Source organism: Eutrema salsugineum, unplaced genomic scaffold (genome assembly GCF_000478725.1).
Source record: "Eutrema salsugineum unplaced genomic scaffold, Eutsalg1_0 scaffold_28, whole genome shotgun sequence".
Classification (NCBI taxonomy): Eukaryota; Viridiplantae; Streptophyta; class Magnoliopsida; order Brassicales; family Brassicaceae; genus Eutrema; species Eutrema salsugineum.
Genome location: NW_006256770.1, coordinates 220,133 through 243,433, shown reverse-complemented (window position 1 = coordinate 243,433; position 23,301 = coordinate 220,133). Strand labels below are relative to the sequence as shown.

Below are 23,301 nucleotides of genomic sequence, written 5' to 3'. Positions count from 1 at the left end.
TGTATGCATTGGGATTGGAAAAATTATCTCACCGCTTGGACATGACAATTCACACGAGGATCTGGAAAACTGACAATCGTTTTAGAGGCTGTAGCTTCACAAGATCTTTGGATATGACACACAATTTTGGACCTCCAGGTACCTTAAATTATATTAATGTTCTTGATCGCTCACTGGTATTTGATGATATATTACAAGGTAAAGCTTCAAAAGTGAACTACTTTGTCAACGGACACCAGTATCATTTGGCTTACTATCTCACCGATGGAATTTATCCAAAATGGGCTACATTTATCCAATCTATTAGCCTTCCAGAAGGTGAAAAAGCATGCTTATTTGCTGGACATCAAGAAGCTGCCCGTAAAGATGTCGAACGTACTTTTGGAGTCTTACAAGCACGATTTGCCATTGTTAAAAACCCGGCTCTGATGTGGGATAAGGTGAAAATAGGAAAGATTATGCGAGCATGTATAATACTTCATAACATGATCGTAGGAGACGAACGAGGTGGGTACACTCTGTTTAATGTTGAAAAATTCACACAAGTAGAAGCAAACAAAACTTCACATATGGATATGACGCATTCTACCGACATGCCTTCAAATCTCACTAATATTATGGTCATCCGTAATTCAGTTCGTTCTCGAAATACGCATGACCAATTAAAAGAAGATTTACTAGAGCATATATGGAATAAGTTTGGTTAAATCAAGATTGCAACTAATCTTATTCTGGGTTTATGATTTACATATTTCTGTTTAATTTGGTTTTATGTAATGTTTGTTTAAATTTTAAATTAATAAAATAATTTATATTCATGAAATATTTTTATTATAAAAACTACAATAAAAAAAAAAATTTTGAACCCCTCATTACATCCCACCATTAGACCATTATATTTGGAAGAGATGTAGTAGAGGAACAAAAAAAAATGAATAAATCTATGAAAATAATGAATTAGAACTCCTCGCTACATCCCATGGTTGGAGGTGGTCTAACTAGCCCACTACGTGACTACGTCTACTACGGTCTACCAATAAAGTATTATATTCCATGACCTACAAATGCTACACAAAAAAATTAATTTGAGAAAGTGAGACAATCGAAAGAGAAAGAGATGGCTTAGGCTATACTTGTCAAGGAAACGGAGCTGGCTAAGTTTCAATTGTGGCATACTCACAGAGAAATTTCATGATTGAATAATAACAAATTTGTAGTTTGAATACAAATAATCACCATTTAGAAATACAAATCATTGGTCTTTGAGTGCGTGCACATCACTCGTTTTTGCTTTTTCTAATGAAGAATTAGGATCAGTGACTATCGATCTAGGATCGTTGAATTAATTACATCAACACATCAATCTTGATTTATGTATATAATTGATCTAATAGCATGTTTAAGAGATTCAGCTAGACATATAATGTCTAATGGTTGATTTGATTATTTGACAATAATGACTATATTCACAGAACCATAAACGCATATCTTCCAATGCATCATTTATACCAATGAACCATTCATATATCATCTTTATATAAAAGTTATATTCACTTTCTCTTTCGTATCATATTCATAAGAGTTTTAGATATGTGAATCCTCTTATAAACACTCATATCTTGGAGGCATCAGCTGTGATCCGACGGTTGAGGGCAACGGCAGCCTTGGAACCGTTTGGACGGCCAAGATGCTTGCTGATGTAATCTCCAGCAGCTATAAGCTTTCCCAAATCGACATTGGATTGGACGCCTAAACCGTTCAACATGTAAACCACATCTTCTGTGGCTACATTTCCTGAAGCTCCTTTTGCATATGGGCAACCGCCTAATCCAGCGACTGATGAGTCTACTATGTTTATTCCCATCTGTTTTATTTTTCACCAACATGTCAAAAACACATAAAATAAAGTTTTTATTACAACTACACCTTGTTCTGTTGCTACACGTACTTGGAGAGACACCAATATGTTTGCAAGAGCTTGCCCGTAGGTATCGTGGAAGTGAACAGCAAGCTTCTCTGCTGGCACAACTGCCATCACGGCTTCAAGCATGGGAACCACAGAACCTGATTCATATATAAGAACAGAAGCTGTAAGAGCTACTTTTCTTATTCAATCACCAAACAGAGAGAATTGATTAATGAGAGACTTTTAACTCTTAAACAAATGCTCAACCCAAGTCCTAGAAAATCCACACCCAAAACAATATTTACTCTGCTGCATTCAGTCTTAGGCTAGGTACAGTGAATCTATGGCTAATTATTGAGCCACTTAATGTCTAGTTTATCACCCCTATATATATACAGAGTGCACATGTGTAGCTGAATAGGCAATATTTTTAGTAAAGATACTACCAGGAGTGCCGATTCCAATTGTGTCACCCAAAGAAATCTCAAAGCAGCCCATTTCATAGAGTTCTTTCGCAACATAAGCCACTTTTGAGGGTGGAACGGCTCCCTCTACTGGACACCCGACAACGCAAGATACATACCTTCAACATTGAGAACATAGTCGTGGACCATATTTAGAACGACCTGTTTCTGCTATAACCGGTCTAATATGATTGAAAACTGGAAAACAACACTTACTGGATCCATTATATGATACATTATACCAGAAATGAACTAATTGGAATAAACTTGATGGCGGATGACGTTTAAACATAAAAAACGTTCAATGGGTCCATAATTCATATTACTACACATTAATCCAGAACGGAGACAAACATTACATGATTATCACCTTTCAAAAGAATTGTATGTCATACAGGCCCTAGGATAAGATTATTACACGTATGGATTAGAATTTTACCAAACTTATTGGGCAAATAGTTTACACTATAATTCCGCGCCATTCTTGTTAGACGCAATCTACGGGGAGCATATAATGTACAGAAGCATGACAAATTAGAAGACACGTACCCACGGACAGGAATCGAATGCTCCTTTGCAGCAGTGGTAACAGCACGAAATCTCAAGAGACTCTCTTCAATGGTACAGTTGATATTTGACAAGGAGAATGACTCAGAAGCAGAAGCGAAGATTGCAACTTCCTTAGCACCTGCAGATACAGCCGCTTCAAATCCCTAAAAAAAAGCAAGCACTCCATGTTGGTGTTCAAAAGTAAGAAACCAAGAATTATCTGCATAGCCTTAAGCGATAGATGGTACACACTTTCAGATTTGGTGTTAGAACTGGCAGTCGAGCCCCATCTAGAGTACTTACTGCATCCATTACATCCTTTGCATCTGCAAGCTACAAGGCGAAATAGTATAAATAATAAAAATATGTTCATCCAGATTAGTTTTACGTAACATGTTACATAACTACTTTCTATAATCTAAATGGTATTATACTTCCTTCTACACAATCAGAAATATGGACTTTGTTATCTCCGTTGTTTTGCCTACCAGAAGCAATTTGAATTACATAAACCAATAACTATACATTGGCCAAAAGAAATTTACAGAAATTGTATGCTGCACAAGTAAGATCACAAAAGCAAGCAAAATATTTATTTTCGAGTTTGGCAGCTCGTACTCAGGTAATCTTTTTGTTCCATGCGGTGTGATAGAACATTGTTTAATAATTATACCAGTTATATTTTTTCCAACAGAGGTTCCTAATACAGTCCTGGTAAGATGCAAATCCCCGAAAAACAAACTGAAAATTAGATTTTGCATCTTAAAAAATTATTCTACAATGGAACTTTTAATTTTAAGAGAATTTATAAAAGTCTGTCCGCAGTAAATGATCATTTCTCCAAATAGGTCGCTCAATATACTTAACTACAGGATACACCAAACAAACGATCATATGACACAGATTCAGGAGAGTTAAAATTATAAACACCAGCATAACAGCATTACCTGGGGAACCCATTTAGGTGATACAAAACTCGTAGCCTCAACAACAGGCAATCCGGAAGAAACTAATCTCTGAATTAGTTCCACCTTGACAGATGTGGGTACTATATTTTTCTCGTTCTGCAGGCCATCCCTTGGACCAACTTCTACAATCTTCACAAATTTCGGTACACCTCTAACAATCTAAATTTCATGCATAAAAGGCAGAATAAGAGAAGAAAAAGGTCGTTAAGTATTGGGGACTTTTCAGCAGAAATTGAAAAGATGAATCATCTTACAAACATATGTTTACAGAGAAATCCTACAGACAGACAATGAAAAACGAAAAAAAAATCTGGCTATGTTCCACCATCAAGAAAATTACTTTGTTACTTGAATGTGATATGCCATTCTCATTGCTAATTGTGTGATACTTATGCTCCTGAAAATTTTTGGATTCCCATAAAGTCCCAGAAACTGTGGAATTCCTTCCTGAGAATGAAATATTCCTTAGTAGATGTTCTCCTTCAGATATTTTCCGAGTATGCCTTCTCCACGGAAATGACTCTTTACCGAAGCTTTTATCATCATCACTGTAAGTTAACAGATGTTTCAAGAGCACAAGAAATGAAAAGTTAACTTCTGCAGCTGACACAAACAAAACCAATTTTTAAAAAAAGAATGGAAATTATGGAAGTGCCTTCAACTTGCAAGAGACTTAACTCAAACAAACGATATGAACTACTCACTTGCAACTGTTTGACGTGCTGCAATCTCTTTCCTCGATCCATCGGTGTCCCATGCCGACATCATCCCTGAGCCGACAAGCACCCGATGAAAACCTCTGAATCCTATCTATGGTACTCATACTTGGCAACTTGTCAAAGGCTAGCGGCTCCTCTAAACTCGACATGGTGACAAAGTGCGAGACTGGAATATAAGCATGATGCAAATGAGTGTTGTTTGTTAGACTCTTGCACCATAAAGAATGGGCTCTTCTCACCCCATTCCACTGCATTTCAGCAATAATTTGGGTTTTCTGGAGAAAATTGTCAGATCCATTGCTCATAATACGTTCCAATATACCAGAAAAGATGTCACAAAAGAAAATTACGTTCTATTTCTTCTTTTTTTTCCTATAAAAATCACCAAACTTGTACTGAAACAATGAACAATTTGATAAAACGTCACCGAAACCTCATACAGATTTTCTAAAAAGGAATGTTCAAATCCTGGCAGAGATATCAGCAAAATATCATCGACCACAAAAAGAAGTATGAACTATTCAAAATCCATGAATCATTAGAAATCTATACATCAATCTCGTTCAACAGAAACGCAATGGAAGCAAATTTAAAGATTAAATCCGCGTCTCAGAGCAGAAAAAAACAGGAAATAGATCAGATTAAGAGAGATAAACTTTACCAACGAAGAAAGGATCGAAATGGCCAAGGAGATGATGAATTTGATCAGCCTGAAGTACTAAACAGCGTAGTAGAATTAGCAATTATGAATGATCGATGAGAAAACACAAATGGGTTTTTCTCTACTTAGCCGGAATCGATAAGTTCAACATGAAATTTCACTAAAATGCGACTAATACTCGCCGTTTAGAAGAGAATCGTGCCGCGAAATATCTCCCAGGAATCATTACCCTTCGTGATCAGCATAAAAGTAGAAAATAGGGAGAGGCGGAGATTTACCGGCCAAAAAGAGGGATTAATTTGCTCCGGAGGATTCGATTCGATGAAGATTTTCAGGCAGTAGGTTTCGTTTTTTCCGGTGCCGTGAAGAAGATGGCGAAATCAAGGAGGGGCGTTGGATTTGGGAGATGAAGAAGGACGCGGCAACTTTATCTCCTCTAAATTCTGGTTGGTAGGTCCTCTTGGTGAAGGCTTAACATTAAATTTAGACCTCATTAAATAGAGAAACATATGTTTTTTTTTCCTTTCTTTAGAGTCTTTTTCTTTTGGATTGGCAAATTTTAGAGTCTTTCTTAATTGGACTAACAATTTTTCGTATATTTTTCGGCCTAACAATTCTCATATATGTATATTGTGGACTAACAGATTTTTAAATACGAGTGTATGTATTAAAATAATGATATATGGTAGTGGAGATTTCTTTGAGAATTAATTTAGACCTTAATAAATAAAAGAGTTATTATAAAGTGGATAATTATCCACCTAACCGACTTTAGCAAAGTCGGTTTCTCCTCCCTCCCTATAAATAGTCTTTTCCTCAATGTAAAAATTGTAACGAAAGAAGTAAAAAAGAAAAACTTCTCTCTCCCTTACTCATAGCTCTCAACTTCTAATATATAAAATAATATATATACACAAATACATATATATATATATATATCATCTTAGATAATATATAAAATGTTATCAGCACGAACGTCTTTTGATCCGTTTATACCTAAAAAGGTAAGATTTAAATTTATGTTTATTTCAAGTTTACGTATTATTTTCGGGATGATAGGTTCTGCCTTCCCCAAATCCGTTAATTAAATTTATATTAAAGTTTACGAGATGATAAGCTTTGCCTTTCCCGAACTGATTGTTGAGATAGGCTATGCCTTCACAATCATATGATCATATGGTAGACTATGTCTCCTCAGATCATATATATGGAGTAGAAGGTTAAACCTCCTCCTTGATATTATGTTTATAGAGTAGAAGGCTCTGCCTCCTCAAAATTATATGGTAGGCTCTGCCTCTTCAAAAATTATGGTAGGCTCTGCCTCCTCAAAAATATGGTAGGCTCTGCCTCCTCAAATTATATGGAAGGCTCTGCCTCCTGTATTATTTTAAATTTCATGTTTTTATTATGTGTGAGAATTAATTTTTTTTATCATGTTTTTCTCGAAAAACAAATTTTTAAACTGAACGTTTGCTAAATTTATTTTTGATAAAATTATATACAGTTATAATGTCGAATTTGGCAAAGCTCGAAATCCCTGCCCTTGATGTGTCTGGGAAATATTATATGTCATAGGCAGTAGGTACAAAAATGCATCTAAGAGGAAACGGGCTTCTCGATACCATCGATAAGTCGGAAACGACATCAGATGAGAAAAATGCAAAAGCCATGATATTTTTGCTCCACCACATCGATAATAGTTTAAAAGAAGAATACATCACGAAAGAAAATCATGCAGATCTTTGGCAATCTCTTAAATATAGGTTTGATCACCAGAAATATGTGATCTTACCAAAAGCCAAACATGAGTGGTTAAACCTCCGGTTTCAGGATTACAAAAGTGTTGGTGAATATAATTCCGCTATGTTCGGAATTACTTCCAGGATGATGTTATGTGGACAGGAGGTAAGTGATTTCGACATGATCGAAAAAACTCTCCAAACATTTCATCTTGGAAATGTAATCCTGCAACAACAATACCGGGCAAAAGGTTACACCACTTACTCGGAGTTGATGCAAGTCCTCCTTGTAGCTGAAAAAAATAATCAGCTCGTGATGTTGAACTATCAAACTCATCCAACTGGATCATCGCCATTTCCAGAAGCGAATGTTGCGTCATCCAGTCAAAATAATAGAACCGAACGCGGATGCGGACGTGGTCGAGGCCGCAACCGCAGTCGCGGACGAGGTCGTGGACGAGGAAGACAAAACGATGTTGGTCGGGAAGCAGGAAAGCAAAAAGAAACTGCTTGTTACAGATGCGGCATGAAAAATCATTGGGCAAAAACCTGTTGTACACCAAGACATTTAGCCGATCTGTACCGAGCATCACGAGATGCCAAAGAAAAGGATAAAGGAAAGAGTTTTGAAACCAATTTCATCTCTGATGAAGCTGAAACTTCCTTTGATGGCATAAGTGATTATACTCATCTTGATATCGCTGATTTCCTAGTTGATCCAGAAGAATCAACGGAAACAAAGCGATTAAGATCAATGTAATGTAAAGTCTTCTCGAAGAAGACAAGAAAAACCCTATGTAATTTTAAATAAGAATGTTATATGTTTTTGTTAACAAGACAAGGTTTTTCTTAATATAAATAACTTTTAAAACCATGTTTTGATTTATTAATGCATTTTCTTGCATATTTTGATTCAGATTATGTCATCATTTGAGATTCAGAATGGAGATACATGTCTAGCCGATAGTGCTACGACACATACTATACTTAAAGATAAAAAGTATTTCTCCTATCTCAAAATAAAGGACTCCGCCGAAAGCGTGGGTACCATATCTGGTAATGCAAATATTATAATTGGCTCCGGAAGAGCTAATTTTTCAATGCCAAGGAGGACAAATTTTGAAATAAATGATGCATTATATTCCCCCGAATCTAGTAGAAACTTGCTAAGTTTTAAAGATATCCGAGGAAATGGATATCAAATAGCAAGTACAAATAAGAATGGCATTGAATATCTTTGCATTATATCTGAGAGAAAACACGTATTGGAAGAATTACCAATGATGTCCTCTGGGTTATATTGCACAAAAATAAATATGACTGAATCCTATGTTACAGTAAACCTGGCGTTTACTAGTACATTTAGAGTATGGCATGAAAGACTTGGCCATCCTGGATCAGTCATGATGCGAAGGATTGTGCAAAATTCGAATGGCCACCCATTGAAAAACCAAAAGATTTTTCAATCGGGAGAGTTTTCATGTCAGACATGTTCTCAAGGAAAACTCATAACTAGGCCCTCGCCAGCCAAAGTTGGGAATGAATCTCCTGTATTCTTAGAGAGAATACATGGTGATATATGTGGGCCGATTCACCCACCGTGCGGGCCATTTAGATATTTCATGGTATTAATTGACGCATCTACCAGATGGTCACATGTGTGTTTATTAACCACAAGAAATATGGTTTTCGCAAGATTCATTGCCCAAATAATCAGGTTGAGAGCGCAATTCCCTGATTATGCCATAAAGAAAGTCAGGCTTGATAATGCTGGTGAATTCACTTCAGCAGCCTTTAATGACTACTGCATGTCATTAGGAATCGATGTTGAACATCCGGTTCCACATGTTCATACACAAAATGGCATGGCTGAGTCTTTAATAAAACGGTTTCAATTGATAGCAAGACCCTTAATATTGAGAACAAAACTCTCAATTACTGTATGGGGACATGCTATATTGCATGTTGGGATATTGGTTCAGATGAGGCCAAGTGCATATAATGAATATTCCCCAATACAGTTAACATCTGGCAAGGAGCCAAATGTATCCCATCTCCGTATATTTGGATGTGCGGTCTATGTCCCAATAGCCCCGCCGCAAAGAACAAAAATGGGGCCACAAAGGAGATTGAGAATATATATCGGTTATACGTCACCAAGTATAATTAGATATCTTGAACCGGTAATTGGAGATATGTTTACGGCACGTTTTGCCGATTGCCACTTTGATGAAAATGAATTCCCAGCGTTGGGGGGAGGATCAAGAGAATCACCAAAGGATATCACATGGTGTACACAAACCTTGGCTTATCTCGATCCCCCTACCCATCAACGCGAAATGGAAGTTCAGAAAATCATACATTTGCAAAGGTTGGCAAACCAGTTACCTGATGCGTTCACAGATACGAGAAGAGTGACAAAATCATATATCCCCGCTGCTAATGCTCCATCAAAAATAAATGTTCCGGAACTAGTTATTGATGGGAATAAAGCAAATGAACCGCGGGTTCAGTTAAAGCGCGGGAGGCCGATGGGCTCGAAGGATAAAAATCCTCGAAAGAAAAAGAAATTGGGAGACAAGGTTCCAGAAGAACCGAATAAAGAAAAATGTCTTGAAGACATTGGTGAAAAGGTTATAGAAGAACCATATAAAGGTATATGTCCTGAAGACATACATGAAGAGGTTCCAGAAGAACCAATTAAAGAAGTTCGTCTCGAAAACGAACATGATACTGAAAAGTATGAGATTTCCATTAACTTCGCCCAAAGTGGGACATTATGCGCTAGAAGCGAGATAAATGATACAAATGGAATATTCTCCTTTTCGGTATCTAAAGAAATTGAAAATGAAAATGATGATCCAGACCCAAGGTCCGTGTCAGAATGTCAGAAAAGGTCTGACTGGGAGATAGATTGCCATGAAAAATGAATTAATCTCCCTGAATAAAAGAAATGTCTTTGGACCTATAATCATTACACCAGAAGATGTAATGCCAGTCGGGTGCAAATGGGTATTTGTGAGAAAAAGAAATGAGAAAAACGAGGTCACAAGATATAAAGCCCGACTTGTGGCACAAAGTTTTTCTCAAAGACCGGGAATTGATTATGAAGATACATATTCCCCGGTCATGGATGAAATCACATTCAGGTACTTAATGAGCCTAACGGCATCTAAAAATCTAGAAATGTACCTTATGGATGTTGTGACTGCATATCTATATGGATCACTTGATAGTGATATATATATATATATATATATATATATATATATATATAAATTTCAGAGGGAGTAAAGATCCCAGAAGGATCAAAGATGCCTGAAGCATCTAAAGACATATGTTCGGTCAAATTACAGCGATCACTTTATGGATTAAAACAATCTGGACGCATGTGGTATAATCGCTTAAGTGAATATTTGTTGAGTAAAGGATACATCAACAATGCGATATGCCCTTGCGTATTTATTAAAAAATCCTCGTCAGGATTTGTGATCATTGCTGTATATGTTGATGACCTGAACATAATCGGAACTCAAAAGGAGATTGATGATGCACGAACTCACATGAAAGAAGAGTTCGAAATGAAAGATCTTGGAAAGAAAAAATTTTGTCTAGGGCTCCAGATTGAGCATTTCAAAGATGGGATATTTGTGCATCAATCAAATTATACCAAAAGAGTGATAAAACGCTTTAAAATGGATAAAGCAACTCCTTTGAGTACACCAATGGTCAACAGATCACTTGATATTAACAAGGATCCATTTCGACCTTGTGAAGATAGCGAAAATGTATTAGGTCCTGAAGTACCTTATATGAGCGCTATCGGTGGGCTTATGTATCTTGCAAATTGTACTCGACCAGATATAGCTTTTGCTACTAATCTACTTGCAAGATACAGCTCATCTCCTACGCGCAGACATTGGAATGGGATAAAGCATATCTTTCGTTATCTCCAAGGTACGATTGATCTGGGTTTATTTTATCGTAGAAACCCTGAAGTTGGTCTAGTTGGTTTTGCAGATGCAGGATATTTATCAGATCCGTATAAAGCTCGATCGCAAACTAGATATGTTTTCACAATTGGTGGAACGGCGATCTCATGGCGTTCTCAAAAACAGACTTTGGTCGCCACTTCTTCAAATTATGCGAAAATCATTGCTCTTCATGAAGCATGTAAAAAATGCATATGGCTCAGATCCATGACTCAACATATACAAAGTGCAAGTGGAATAGTCATCGATACAGAACCAACAAAAGTATTTGAAAATGATGCTGCATGTGTCGCTCAACTAAAAGAAGGCTATATCAAGAGCGACAGAACAAAACATATTCCTCCAAGATTTTTCTCTTACACTCAAGAACTCGAGAAAAATCAAGAAGTGGATATCCAATATGTTCGCTCAAGTGACAATGCAGCAGATCTCTTTACAAAGGCGCTTCCTACTACAGTATTCAGAAAGCATATTCAAAGTATCGGAATGCGTCATTTGCGGGATTTATGAAAAGAACGTTATATCCATCATTTTAGGGGGAAATTACGTTACTATACTCTTTTTTCCGTATTATGGTTTTTATCCTATTAGGTTTTTCTATGATAAGGTTTTTAACGAGGCAATACATAATACATTATTGGTGATGGATAATTAAGAGGGAATATTATAAAGTGAATAATTATCCACATAACCGAATTTAGCAAAGTCGGTTTCTCCTCCCCTCCCTATAAATAGTCTTCCCCTCCATGTAAGAATTGTAACGAAAGAAGTAAAAAAGAAAAACTTCTCTCTCTCACTTACTCATAGCTCTCAACTTCTAATATATAAAATAATATATATACATAAATACATATATACATATATCATCCTAGATAATATATAAAAAGAGTCATGTTTTTGTTTTTTTCCTATTTTTCAGAGTCTTTCTCTATTGGACTGACAAATTTACAGTCTTTCTTAACGGGATTAACCAATTTTCAAATAGAGTATATGTATATTTTGGACTAAGAAATTTTCAAATATATGTATGTTGTGTGGACTAACAGATTTTTATATATGAGTATATGTATTAAAATAATGATATATGGTGGTGGAGATTTCTCTGAGAATTAATTTAGACCTCAATAAATAAAGAATCATGTTTTTGTTGTTTTCCTTTCTTTCTTTCAGAGTCTTTCTCTATTGGACTGACAAATTTAGAGTCTTTCTTAAAGGGATTAACAAATTTTCAAATAGAGTATATGTATATTTTGGACTAACAAATTTTCAAATAAAGTTTAAGTATATTTTGGACTAACAAATTTTAGAATATGAGAATATGTATTTAAATAATGATATATGGTGGTAGAGGTTTTTTGAAAATTGAATTTGAACAAAATTGTAAATAAGTTGAGTGTGAACGTGTAATATTTTTTTAAAGTAAATATCATGAATTTTGTGTATGTTTTTTGTCATTTTTTATTATTTCGTTATCCTTAACTAAAGAATATTGGCCAAAATGAACTAAAGAATATTGGCCAAAATGACTTTATAGTTGGTCTATTAGCCAACCTATGCAACCACATTATACCTAATGACTGAACATTAATCTCACGAAAAATTTCGGTTGACTAATTAATTATACAAATAATAATTTGTAATTAAAATGTGTTATAAGAGATAAAGAGAATGTATTTGTCATCAAAGTTTGTATTAAATGCTAGAAAATGGCTATGTTAAAATCAGATTCTTCAGTCATGTCCATTAATGCTATTTTTTGCTTCAGCCTCTTTAAAAGTCTTTCCAAACGGATCTAATCCACTTTAACGAGATTTTGGTGGTATGCTAAACTATGCCCAGAGTTATGGAGACTCGAAGCGATATACAAAAAAATTATCTTTGCTAAAATAATAACCATCATTATTTCAAATAAATATAAAACTACACTAAAAATTTAATGTAAGTTTTTGACTAAAAAATAAATTAGTATAAGTGTAATGTTATTAATGGTAAAATGACGGTGAGTATCATATGTGCGAAGAAGATTAATAGGTTAGTTACCTTATTTTTACTATATCTTAGTTTTAACTAATAATTTATACTGTAATTTGTTTTAAAGCCTCTAATAACATTATGTTTTTTTTACCCCAATATTACAATAATCACAAAAATTCAAGCATAATATATATTTTTTTTAAAGGTCCGTAGGCCAAAGTTTCAAAATTTCTATATAGGCACGGCCTTGCTAACCATGAAAAAAAAATGTGTACAAGATTCACAAAATCTAAGAAATAGATATTAAAGGTGATGAGAGATTTGTAAGGAAAAAGTATATTCACTCAATCACTCTCACAAAGATAAACAGGTATAAAAGTGATATAATTTAACATCGTAGAATAGATACTTGAGCAATTAAGAGTTAAAAAACAAAAGAACTTTTTTGCAGAAGGTCGCAAATGTTCCACATCGAATAAGTGTACACAACAAAGGACAAATGTGTGTCTTAATCCATGACTAAGATATCAAATCAAAATTTTTACCTGTTATCTGCAGGGAACGGATCTGATATCCTTCTTCCACTTGTGTTAATGATTTCAGCGAGGCAGTAAAACATTCTTTCGCCAACAGCGAATGATGGTTAGATGGTTTCTCCCTTGCAGTTGCAGGTGATACCTATACCAAATTTTGACAGAAAGTACCTCGAGGATTAGATCTATCGAATGGAGATGTGTTTTCGAGTGAACCACGCTTGAGGTGGAACAGGTGGAACTAGCAGTAACGTCGATTAAAGGTTTTACTATTACTTGGACTCGCTGATTACAGGATCGGGCAATGCTCAAGGACTGGAAGGATCTGAAAGCAATGTTTTACAGTTGGTTTCAGAAAAACATGGCAGCAATTACGGCAAAAATCATCAAGGAGTAGAAAGGTCGTGATGAACGTGACAAAGCGAAAGAATATCTGGATAGATACAAGTCGTCTTTCCAGAGAGTTAACTCCGCCCCGGTGTTTCACTACTCTCCTAGGGTCTCTAGATCAAACTCACAACGCTCCTAGAGAAGAGGAGTCCTGAAACTGTGTAGAGGAGTAGACCAGCCGTAACATACAAGAAGAAGGGTGAGTGTTGGAAATATGGAGACAAGTGAAATCCAGCTCATAAATTTAAAAGCAGGGAATTCAAATACATGGCGGTTAATGAAGATGGGGAGATTGAAGGAGAGTTGGAGATGAACAAGATGGTCATGAAAATGATTCGGGTGAGGACGAAGTGAAAGAGTTGTTTGTATTGTCTCTTCAGTCTATGGCAGGCTTCACTCCAAGAAAATTTGAGGCTGAATGGAGTTATTTTGGGACAGGAGCTCATAGGGCTGTCTCACTTTGGAGTCACGAGCAACTTTATATATACAGAAGTAGCTAAGCGTTGTGGTCTGGATATTCAGAAGACTCGAGATTTCGGAGTTTCCATTGGAGATGGTCAAGTCGTACCAAGTGAAGGGAGGTGTAGAAATGTTTTTCTCTAAATTCAAGATACGCATATCCAAGCAGATTTTCTAATCATTGAATTGAGAACAAGTGATGTGGTTTTGGGATATACCTGGTTAGAAATGTTAGGGGTCACGAGGAACAATTGGCGATGTTACATGATGAGCTTCCAACGGGAAGGACGTTGAGTAATGTTTGTGGGTGATCCCTCTCTGGTCATATCCCAGATATCACTCAACACCATCGAGAAAGTCGTCGAGGACACTAGTACTGCTTTTCTTCTAGAATTATCCACGCTATTTGAATGAGCAGTAGAGATGGCAAAGGTTAAGAGTGATGCTGCTGTGCACAAAGTTTTAGAAAAGCACAAAACTGTTTTTAAGATGTCATTAGAGTTGCGTCTTAAGCGGAACCGTGAGCATGTGATTACGCTTAAGAAAGGTGCAGCTCCTGTCAATCTCAGAAAATACCATTACACGTATACGCATAAGGATGAGATTGAAAAATTGGTCAGAGAAGTGCTGCAAACTCGCATCATTCAGCCCAGTATCAGCCCCTATTTAAGTCCGGTTTCTTGGTTCAGGAAAAAGATGGAGGATGGTGTTTCTGTACTGACTATCGGGCTCTCAACAAGCTCAAAAACCCGGATAGATATCATATACTCGTAATAGAGGATGAGTTGCAGGGCGCGTCTATATTCTCGAAGCTGGATCTATAATCTGGATATCATCACGAGTCACTGCTGCGGATGTGAAGAAGACGGCGTTTAGGACCCATGAAGGCCATTACAAGTTTCTGGTGATGCCTTTCAGCGTTGTCAATGCACCGGCGACGTTTCAGTTAGTGATAAACGACATTTTTAGAAGCTACTTGAGGAAATTTGTGTTAGTATTTTATGTTGACTTTTACAGTCGCAACATGGAGGAGTATGATATATTAATATCATTGCATACTTAAGATGCATTTTTAGTCCAAATATATCTCATGCATGCATATAGGTAGTTTTCTTAGACTTTAGCTTTCGATTTAGATTTTGTAGGATATGCATTATGTCCCAAAAAGTCTTGCATATTTGGAGTGTTTTCAAGTACTTAGGAGTCATTTGGGGACCTGATGGAGCCGAGACCAAGAAGAAATCATCACCAGCAATGAACGGATTTAGACAAGTGTCTTGAAGCTAGCGATACCTCTGAAAGATCACCTGGGACAGAAGACTTGCACTTTGACTCAGCCTCCGGTATCTTCATCAAAAATAAAAGATCGAGTCATGTTTCTGGGACACCTAGAATCAGACGATCTGGAGCAGTGAGCTGAAAGTTATGGCCGTTTGAAGATGAAATTGTTTCGCATCTGTTCTGTACAAATCCGATGCGCTTCAAAGAACCGGTGTACCTGACGTCTTGCTGACCTCAGATGGAGTTGGATCCTTGATCAAAATTGGAGCCGATTGAGTCATTTATCTCACGGAGTTAGAAAATTAAGTATCGGATCACTGAGAAGGGAGTTATGCAAGTTTTGATGCAAGTAGTCTATAATCACACCGAGCAGAATATCGACCATCTTCTGGTCGATATGACCTTGGTCACTGCTAGGTTTTTCTTGGATTTTGGGAGCTCATTTCACTGTGTATATCCAGACCAGAATATTGACTGAAATGAGTTTGGTGTGGATCCGTTAAAGCTACAACCGACCAGAATATCGACCTAGCTTGTAGTCGATATTCTCATTAAGAGATTCTTTGAGCCACACCGACCAGAATATCGACCACATGCTTGGTCGATATGAACTTAATCTTGGACGTATTTTAAGGCTTTTCCGGGTCAATACCCGGTTTGTTCCGGGTTTGCCCGGCCTCAAAACTCTACCTATATAAATTTTTTAGCATTATCTGTTGGACTTACCCTTTATCCTTTAGTTCCTCTTTGCCTCTTTTGTGAAAGAATATACCTTGTAAGAGAGATCTTCATATTCTGTTTTAATCAAGAGAGTTTGTTTGTTTCTAATCATTTTTTTTTTGGTCGAAATTTCATCATCTTCTACCTTTCTTAATCATTAATCATGTTTAACTTCTCATCTTGCAAAAGATTAAGAGAGTTAAATTTGATTGTAGTCAATTTTATTAGAGTTCTAGACATATAGGTTAGAGTGCTTAAGTGTTAGATTAAGGTGTTTAGGGACTAGATTTATGTTTTTCTTTCTCTAAATAGCTATGTTTTAAGCTAGATCGTTGATAATCACTATAGTCTAGAACTTAGGTATTTTTCACTCACAAAGTATTTAATGAAATGTCTGAACAAGCTATAATAGAGGTCTATTGCTTTGATCACATGAGAATGCTTGTTTGAAGAATATCTGACATTTTAGGTTGATTATTAATGCAATCTTATTATTATGCCTCTAATCAGAATTGAGTATAGTAATGGTTTGATTTGTGTTCATTGTCTTGAGAAAGAATTGAACTTGTTTGGAACCCTAAGTTAATGGGAATCATTCATCATCTTGTCATTAACATCTTAGTTTAACACCAAATGCACCCTAACCCACTATCATGTCTAGAACTCTAAGCCTTTTATCATCTTTTCCATCAATCACCATTTGCTATTTGTGGTTTGTTGCTTTGTTTATTGCATAATCTTGCTTTAGTTTCACTTTGTGACAAAATCTAATCATTGTTAGACCTGGATTGGGTTTGAATTCCTATAGATTAGTGTCTAGATCACACACATATGGATTGACACCTCAAGTACTTCAACTACTAGAGGACTTGAATCTGACAAAAAGATATAAAATCTCTTGTTTCAATTTGGCGCCATTGCCATTGTGTGTAGCATTTAGCATTAATTTTTGGATCTGCTTGAGATCAGGTCATTACTTTCTTTTTTTTTTACTGAATATCCTCTAGTTCTATCTTTGATTTTCAGGTGTATGAACAACAGCAGTAGAAGCTGTGATCCACCACTTCCATACATTGACAACATACACCATTTGGAGAGAAGAGGATAAAGAGACAGGGTTAATCAAGAACTAGACTTGGGTATGGAGAATCAGAGGGTTCAAGAGGAGCATCAGGCTCAGGGTAATCAGAATCAATCCCCAAGGAATGAGCAACAGGATCAGATGCCTTAAGCTAATCTAAATGAAGGGAATAGACAGCATTAGGATGCTCAAGCTCAGCCCCAACCTAACCCACCCCAGCGTCAAAGCTATGAATGCTGCAAGGAATCCAGTCTTAAGTTGGTGCAAATGATGCAGCCAATGCTCACACCAACAGACAAGGGATTCAGGCACCTACTGTTAAGAACAACAACTTTGAAGTGAAGGCAAGCCTATTGAATATGGTGCAAAAACAGCAATTTTCATGGGTTGCAAATGGAAGATCCCTTGGACTACATTGATCAATTTGATAGGGTCTGTAACCTAACAAAAATCAATGGTGTGTCAGAAGATAGCTTTAAGCTGAGATTGTTCCCTTTCTCACTTGGAGATAAATCCAGGCAATGGGAGAAGAACATTCCTCAAAGTTCAATACAGACTTGGGATCAGTGTAAGAGAGCTTTTCTTAATAAGATTTCCTCCACTTCAAGGACAGCCAAGTTAAGAAATCAGATATCATCCTTCACCCAACAACATAATGAGAGCTTTAGTGAAGTCTGGGAGAGATTTAGGGAGTACACAAATCAGTGCCCCCATCATGGTTTCTCAGACTCTTCTCTGTTGAGTACATTATATAGAGGATCATTGCCAAATATTAGAAATCAACTAGACACAGCTTCTAATGGCAAATTTCTGGCAGAGGAGGTCAATGCAGCTATGGAGTTGGTGGAGAATCTTTCTCAGAGCAATAATACATATGGTGAAGACTATGACAGATCTTACCGAGGAGAAAGGTCTAATGAAGAGCAAATGATGAAGAAGGACATCAAAGAGCTCCAAACAAAGCTAGAAAAAGTATTGGTTTCTTCTTAAAAGTCAATACATTATGTTGGAGAGTTTGATGAGCCACAATGCTTTGACAATGTATAAGAAGAGGGTCTAACTCAAGAGAAGCTGAACCACATTGGTAACCAAAAAAAATTCCAAAGGTTTAACAACTTCAACAATCAGAACTTGTCTTATAGGAATCTCAATGTAGCAAATCCAGGCGATCAAGTTTATCTTCCACAACAAGGGCAGAATCAAGGCTACACCAACAAGAATCAGTTTCAAAGTAACTACCAAGGGAAGCAAACCTATGCTCAGCAAAATGTTGCTCAGAATCAGCAAGGAGTTGTTCAAAAAGAGAGTTTTGTGCCAAAGAAGTCTTATCCTTCTGATTTTGGGCAGCAACAAGTTCAGAAAACTCCTTTTCAGCAACAAGGCTCTGATCTTAGTGGTGTTATCCAACAGATTCTGAAAGGACAACAAAAATTGGAGTATAACTTCAATGACCTCAACTCAAAGTATGAGGCTTTACAAAACCAGTTGAAGACTCTTGAGAAGAACCAAGCTTCATCATCTTCTAGAGGTCAAGGTACTCTTCCAGGAAAACCAGAATCCAATCCCAAGGAATATGTACATGCCATCACCTTGAGAAGTGGCAAAGAGCTGCCTGAAAGAGAGCAAAGACCAGTGCTCATTGAGGACAATGAGCAACTTGGTGGGGATGAGCCAATAGAGATTGAACAAGCTGATGAAGTTGTGGAGCAGAAAGTTGAAAAGAAAGACAAAGAGAAAGGGTATTGAAAAGGAAAAGGCGTGAGAAGCCTTTTGTACCACCACCATATCAGCCCAAGCTTCCATCTTCTGGGAGGTTCAAGAAACAACTGCTAGAGAAGGCAAATGCTCTATTTAACAAGCAGATGGAAAAGGTGGATATCACAATGCCATTAGTGGAGACTTTCCTTTTGATGCCACAGTATTCAAAGTTCTTGAAAGATGCTATAATTGAGAAGGAAAAGGAACTTCAAGGCATGGTGGTGCTTAATCATGAATGCAGTGCCTTTATTAAAAGAAGACTATACCAAGGAAGTTATCTGATCCAGGAAGCTTCACTTTGCCATGTACCCTATGTCCTTTGGAGTTTGCTAGCTGTCTTTGTGATCTTGGGGCTTCTGTGAGCCTAATACCCTTTTCTATTGCCAAGAAGTTGGGTTTTACTATCTGCAAACCCTCCAAGATATCCTTGGTGCTTGCTGATAGGTCTGTGAGACTCTCTCTAGGACTTTTTGAAGATCTGCCGGTGAAGATAGGTGATTTTGTGGTTCTTATAGACTTCATTATACTAGAAATGGATGAGGAGCCAAAGGATCCACTTATCTTAGGAAGACCTTTTTTGGCAACAGCAGGTGCAATCAATGATGTAAGAAAGGGTAAGATAGATCTCCATCTTGGATCTGAGGTGCTCAAGTTAGACATTAATGAAGTGATGAAGAAGCCCACAATAGAAGGCCAGGTCTTCTACATAGATACCATGGAGGAGCTAGCAGATGAACTTCTTGAGGAGTTAAGCCTTGAAGACCATCTCCAAATTGCTTTAACTAAAGAGCATGGAGAGTATGGTTATCTTGAAGATGAGAGCCTTGGTTATATGAAGCTATTAGACTCTCACAAACCAGTGGAGAGCAAGGATTCTTTCATGGAATTGAGCTACAAGGGTCTAGGGAAGCAATCTGATTGATTTGGAAGCTTGGAAGAGACAAGACCTTGCAATTCATATCGAGCACAATCCAGGCGATATTTTGGTTGGTATGGAGAAGTTGCAGAAACCAGAGCAAAACCCAACCAAAATATCGAGCAACATGAACTCGGTGTGGAACAAAGAGCAAGTATCGACCAAAATATCGACTGCTTTGGTGGTCGATACTACCTTGGCAGGAAAGTCTGAAATGGAGTTTCAAGGGGGAAATGTACAAAGATCAAGGGCAAGAAAACAATACCAAATGTGCCAAAGCTGATCAGACAAGCTTCAATGAGGATTGGAGTGAACTCATAGCACCAAAAGTGGAGCTTAAGCCACTTCCAAGTAGTCTCAAGTATGCATTATTAGGCCCTAATGCATCATACTCTATCATCATCAATGAGAAATTGCTAGAACATGAAGAAACTGCATTGCTAAATGAACTAAGAAAATTTAGGAGAGCAATTGGTTACTCATTAGATGACATAAAGGGCAGATCCTCTTCTTTATACACTCATAGAATTCATTTGGAGGAGGAATCTATGACTTCTCTTGAACATCAGAGAAGGTTAAACCATAATATAAGAGATGTTGTAAAGAAAGAGATACTCAAACTCCTAGAGGCATGAATTATTTATCCAATTTCTGACTCTAGATGGGTTTCCTCAGTTTCTGTTGTGCTTAAGAAGGGTGGGATTACAGTGATCAAGAATGAAAAGAATGAAATGATCCCCACTAGATTTGTAACTGTCCATAGGATGTGCATAGATTACAGAAAACTTAATGCTGCATCTAGGAAAGATCACTTCCCATTGCCTTTTATTGATCAAATGTTTGAGATATTAGCAAACCATCCATTTTACTGTTTTCTTGATGGTTATTATGGTTTATTTCAAATCCCAATTCAACCAAATGATCAAGAAAAGACAACATTCACCAGTTCATATGGTACATTTGCATATAGAAGGATTCCTTTTGGTTTACGCAATGCTCCTGCCACATTTCAAAGGTGTATGATGTCTATCTTTTCTGACCTTCTTGAGGAGATGGTAAAAGTTTTCATGGATGATTTCAGTGTCTATGGACATTCTTTCTCTACTTGTTTATCTAATCTTTACAGAGTGCTTAGGAGGTGTGAAAAGACCAACTTGGTGCTGAACTGGGAGATGTGCCACTTCGTGGTTAGAGGGGGCATTGTTTTGGTACACAAGATCTCTGAGGCAGGAATTGAGGTGGACAATGCAAAGGCTAAGGATATGGTGAACTTGGGGGCTTCTAATTCAGTAAAAGGAGTGAGAAGCTTTCTGGGTCATGCTGGATTCTACAGAAGATTCATTAAAGACTTCTCAAGAATTGCAAGGCTACTTAGCAAGCTTCTCTGCAAGGATGTGAATGTTTATTTGATCAAGAATGTGAAGATTCCTTCAAGGAACTCAAGCAAGCCTTGATCAGTGCACCCATAGTACAAGCACCTGAATGGTCTTTACAATTTGAGATCATGACATATGCTAGTGACTATGCAGTGGGAGCTGTCTTGGGGCAGAAAAAGGATAAGAAGCTGCATGTAATCTACTATGCTAGAAGAACTCTAGATGGCGGCCAGGAAAAGTATGCCACAACAGAGAAAGAAATGCTTGCTATTGTGTTTGTATTTGACAAATTCAGATCATATCTGGTGGGTTCCAAGGTTGTTGTGTATACTGATCATGCAGCATTGAGATACTTGATGACAAAGAAGGATGCCAAGTCTAGGCTGCTCAGATGGGTTCTTTTGCTTTAGGAATTTGATATGGAAATCAAAGACAAAAGAGGGATTGAGAATGAATCTGCTGATCATTTTTCAAGGTTGAAGATAGAAGACAAAGTTCCCATTGATGACCCCTTGCCAGAAGAACACTCAATGATGGAGTAAGCTTTAAATGAGCTAGAAGAGCTCAAGAGTCTTCAAGAGAAGGATTTTCCTTGGTATGCTGATATAGTGAACCATCTGTCTTGTGGAGTGGAGCCTTCATAGTTGAGCAACTACCAAAGGAAAAAGTTTCACAAGGACATCAAAAGGTTTTACTGGAATGAGCCCTATTTATATGTGTATCCCTGAAGAAGAGGTTCAAGGAATCTTGTTTGAGTGTCATGGGTCTGCTTATGGAGGTCACAATGCAGCATTCAAAACTGTTGCTAAGGTTCTTCAAGCATGATTCTGGTGGCCTACAATGCTCAAAGATGCTCAAGCCTATGTCTACAAGTGTGATGAGTTTCAGAGATCAGGGAATATATCAAAGAGATATGAGATGCCCCAAACCCCATCTTAGAAGTTGAAGTATTTGATGTGTGGGGAATAGACTTCATGGGACTATTTCCATAATATTATGGGAACCAATATATATGGGTAGTTGTGGATTATGTCTCCAAATGGGTTGAAGCTGTAGCAAGTCCCACCAATGACTCTAAGGTTGTTATGAAGCTCTTCAAGACTATCATCTTCCCAAGGTTTGGAGTCTCAAAATGCATTATCAGTGATGGTGGAAGTCATTTCATCAGCAAAACCTTTGAGGGTCTCTTAAAAAAATATGGTGTCAAACAAAAGGTTGCAAGTCCTTATCACCCCCAGACAAGTGGCCAAGTGGAGGTATCAAGCAGATTAAGGCAATCTTGGAGAAGACAGTGAACAGCACTAGAAAAGATTGGGCAAGAAACTTGATGATGCATTATGGACATATAGAACATCGTTCAAGACTCTCATAGGAACATCATCATTCAATCTTCTATATTGGAAGTCCTGCCATTTACCAGTGGAGTTAAGAGTACAAAGGTCTATGGACTGTGAAGCTGCTTAAATTTGATTTAAAAACAGCCAAAGAGAAAAGACTTTTTCAGCTTCACGAGCTAGATGAGATCAGGATGGATGCTTATGAGAGCTCAAGGATCTAAAGAGAGGACCAAGAGTCTTCATGAGAAAAATATCTTGAAGAAGGACTTCAAAGTTGGTGATCAGGTGCTGCTGTTCAACTCCAGATTCAAGTTGTTCCCAAGGAAAATAAAGTCAAGATGGTCTGGTCCATTCAAGATCATGGAGGTGAGACCTTATGGAGCTGTGATTCTAAGCACTCCTAATCTAACACTTTAGCACCCTAACCTACACATCTAGAACCTCATTAGGGTGACTACTCACTAATCATACTAATCTC

At 37.2% G+C, this 23,301-nt stretch overlaps 2 protein-coding genes and 1 non-coding gene across 12 annotated transcripts; 1 reads left to right on the top strand and 2 right to left on the bottom strand.

Moving 5' to 3' along the window:
• Positions 1–1,489: 1,489 nt before the first annotated feature.
• On the bottom strand, positions 1,490–5,732 carry LOC18015320 (hydroxymethylglutaryl-CoA lyase, mitochondrial). 10 transcript variants are annotated; one of them, XM_024154790.1, is made up of 10 exons: positions 5,450–5,726; positions 5,268–5,316; positions 4,592–4,881; positions 4,228–4,435; positions 3,867–4,046; positions 3,172–3,252; positions 2,920–3,083; positions 2,353–2,489; positions 1,949–2,064; positions 1,490–1,864 (listed from the first exon to the last, which is right to left on the bottom strand). In XM_024154790.1, exons 1-10 carry the CDS (start codon positions 5,491–5,493, stop codon positions 1,613–1,615), a joined length of 1,521 nt encoding a protein of 506 aa, XP_024010558.1. In that variant the 5' UTR covers positions 5,494–5,726; the 3' UTR covers positions 1,490–1,612. The 10 variants fall into 10 exon arrangements, with proteins under 10 accessions (XP_024010558.1, XP_006397378.1, XP_024010563.1 ...); XM_006397315.2 differs by having other exon boundaries at positions 5,268–5,324; positions 5,546–5,726; XM_024154795.1 differs by having other exon boundaries at positions 4,592–4,772; positions 5,268–5,324; positions 5,546–5,726.
• A 1,125-nt stretch (positions 5,733–6,857) lies between these two features.
• On the top strand, positions 6,858–7,766 carry LOC112085956. Its single transcript, XM_024154789.1, has one exon. The coding sequence runs from the start codon at positions 6,858–6,860 to the stop codon at positions 7,764–7,766; it is 909 nt and encodes a 302-aa protein (XP_024010557.1).
• Positions 7,767–18,051: 10,285 nt separating this feature from the next.
• On the bottom strand, positions 18,052–18,158 carry LOC112085961. Its single transcript, XR_002899214.1, has one exon. It is a non-coding gene; the product is annotated as a small nucleolar RNA R71 (small nucleolar RNA).
• Between the last annotated feature and the right edge of the window lie 5,143 nt (positions 18,159–23,301).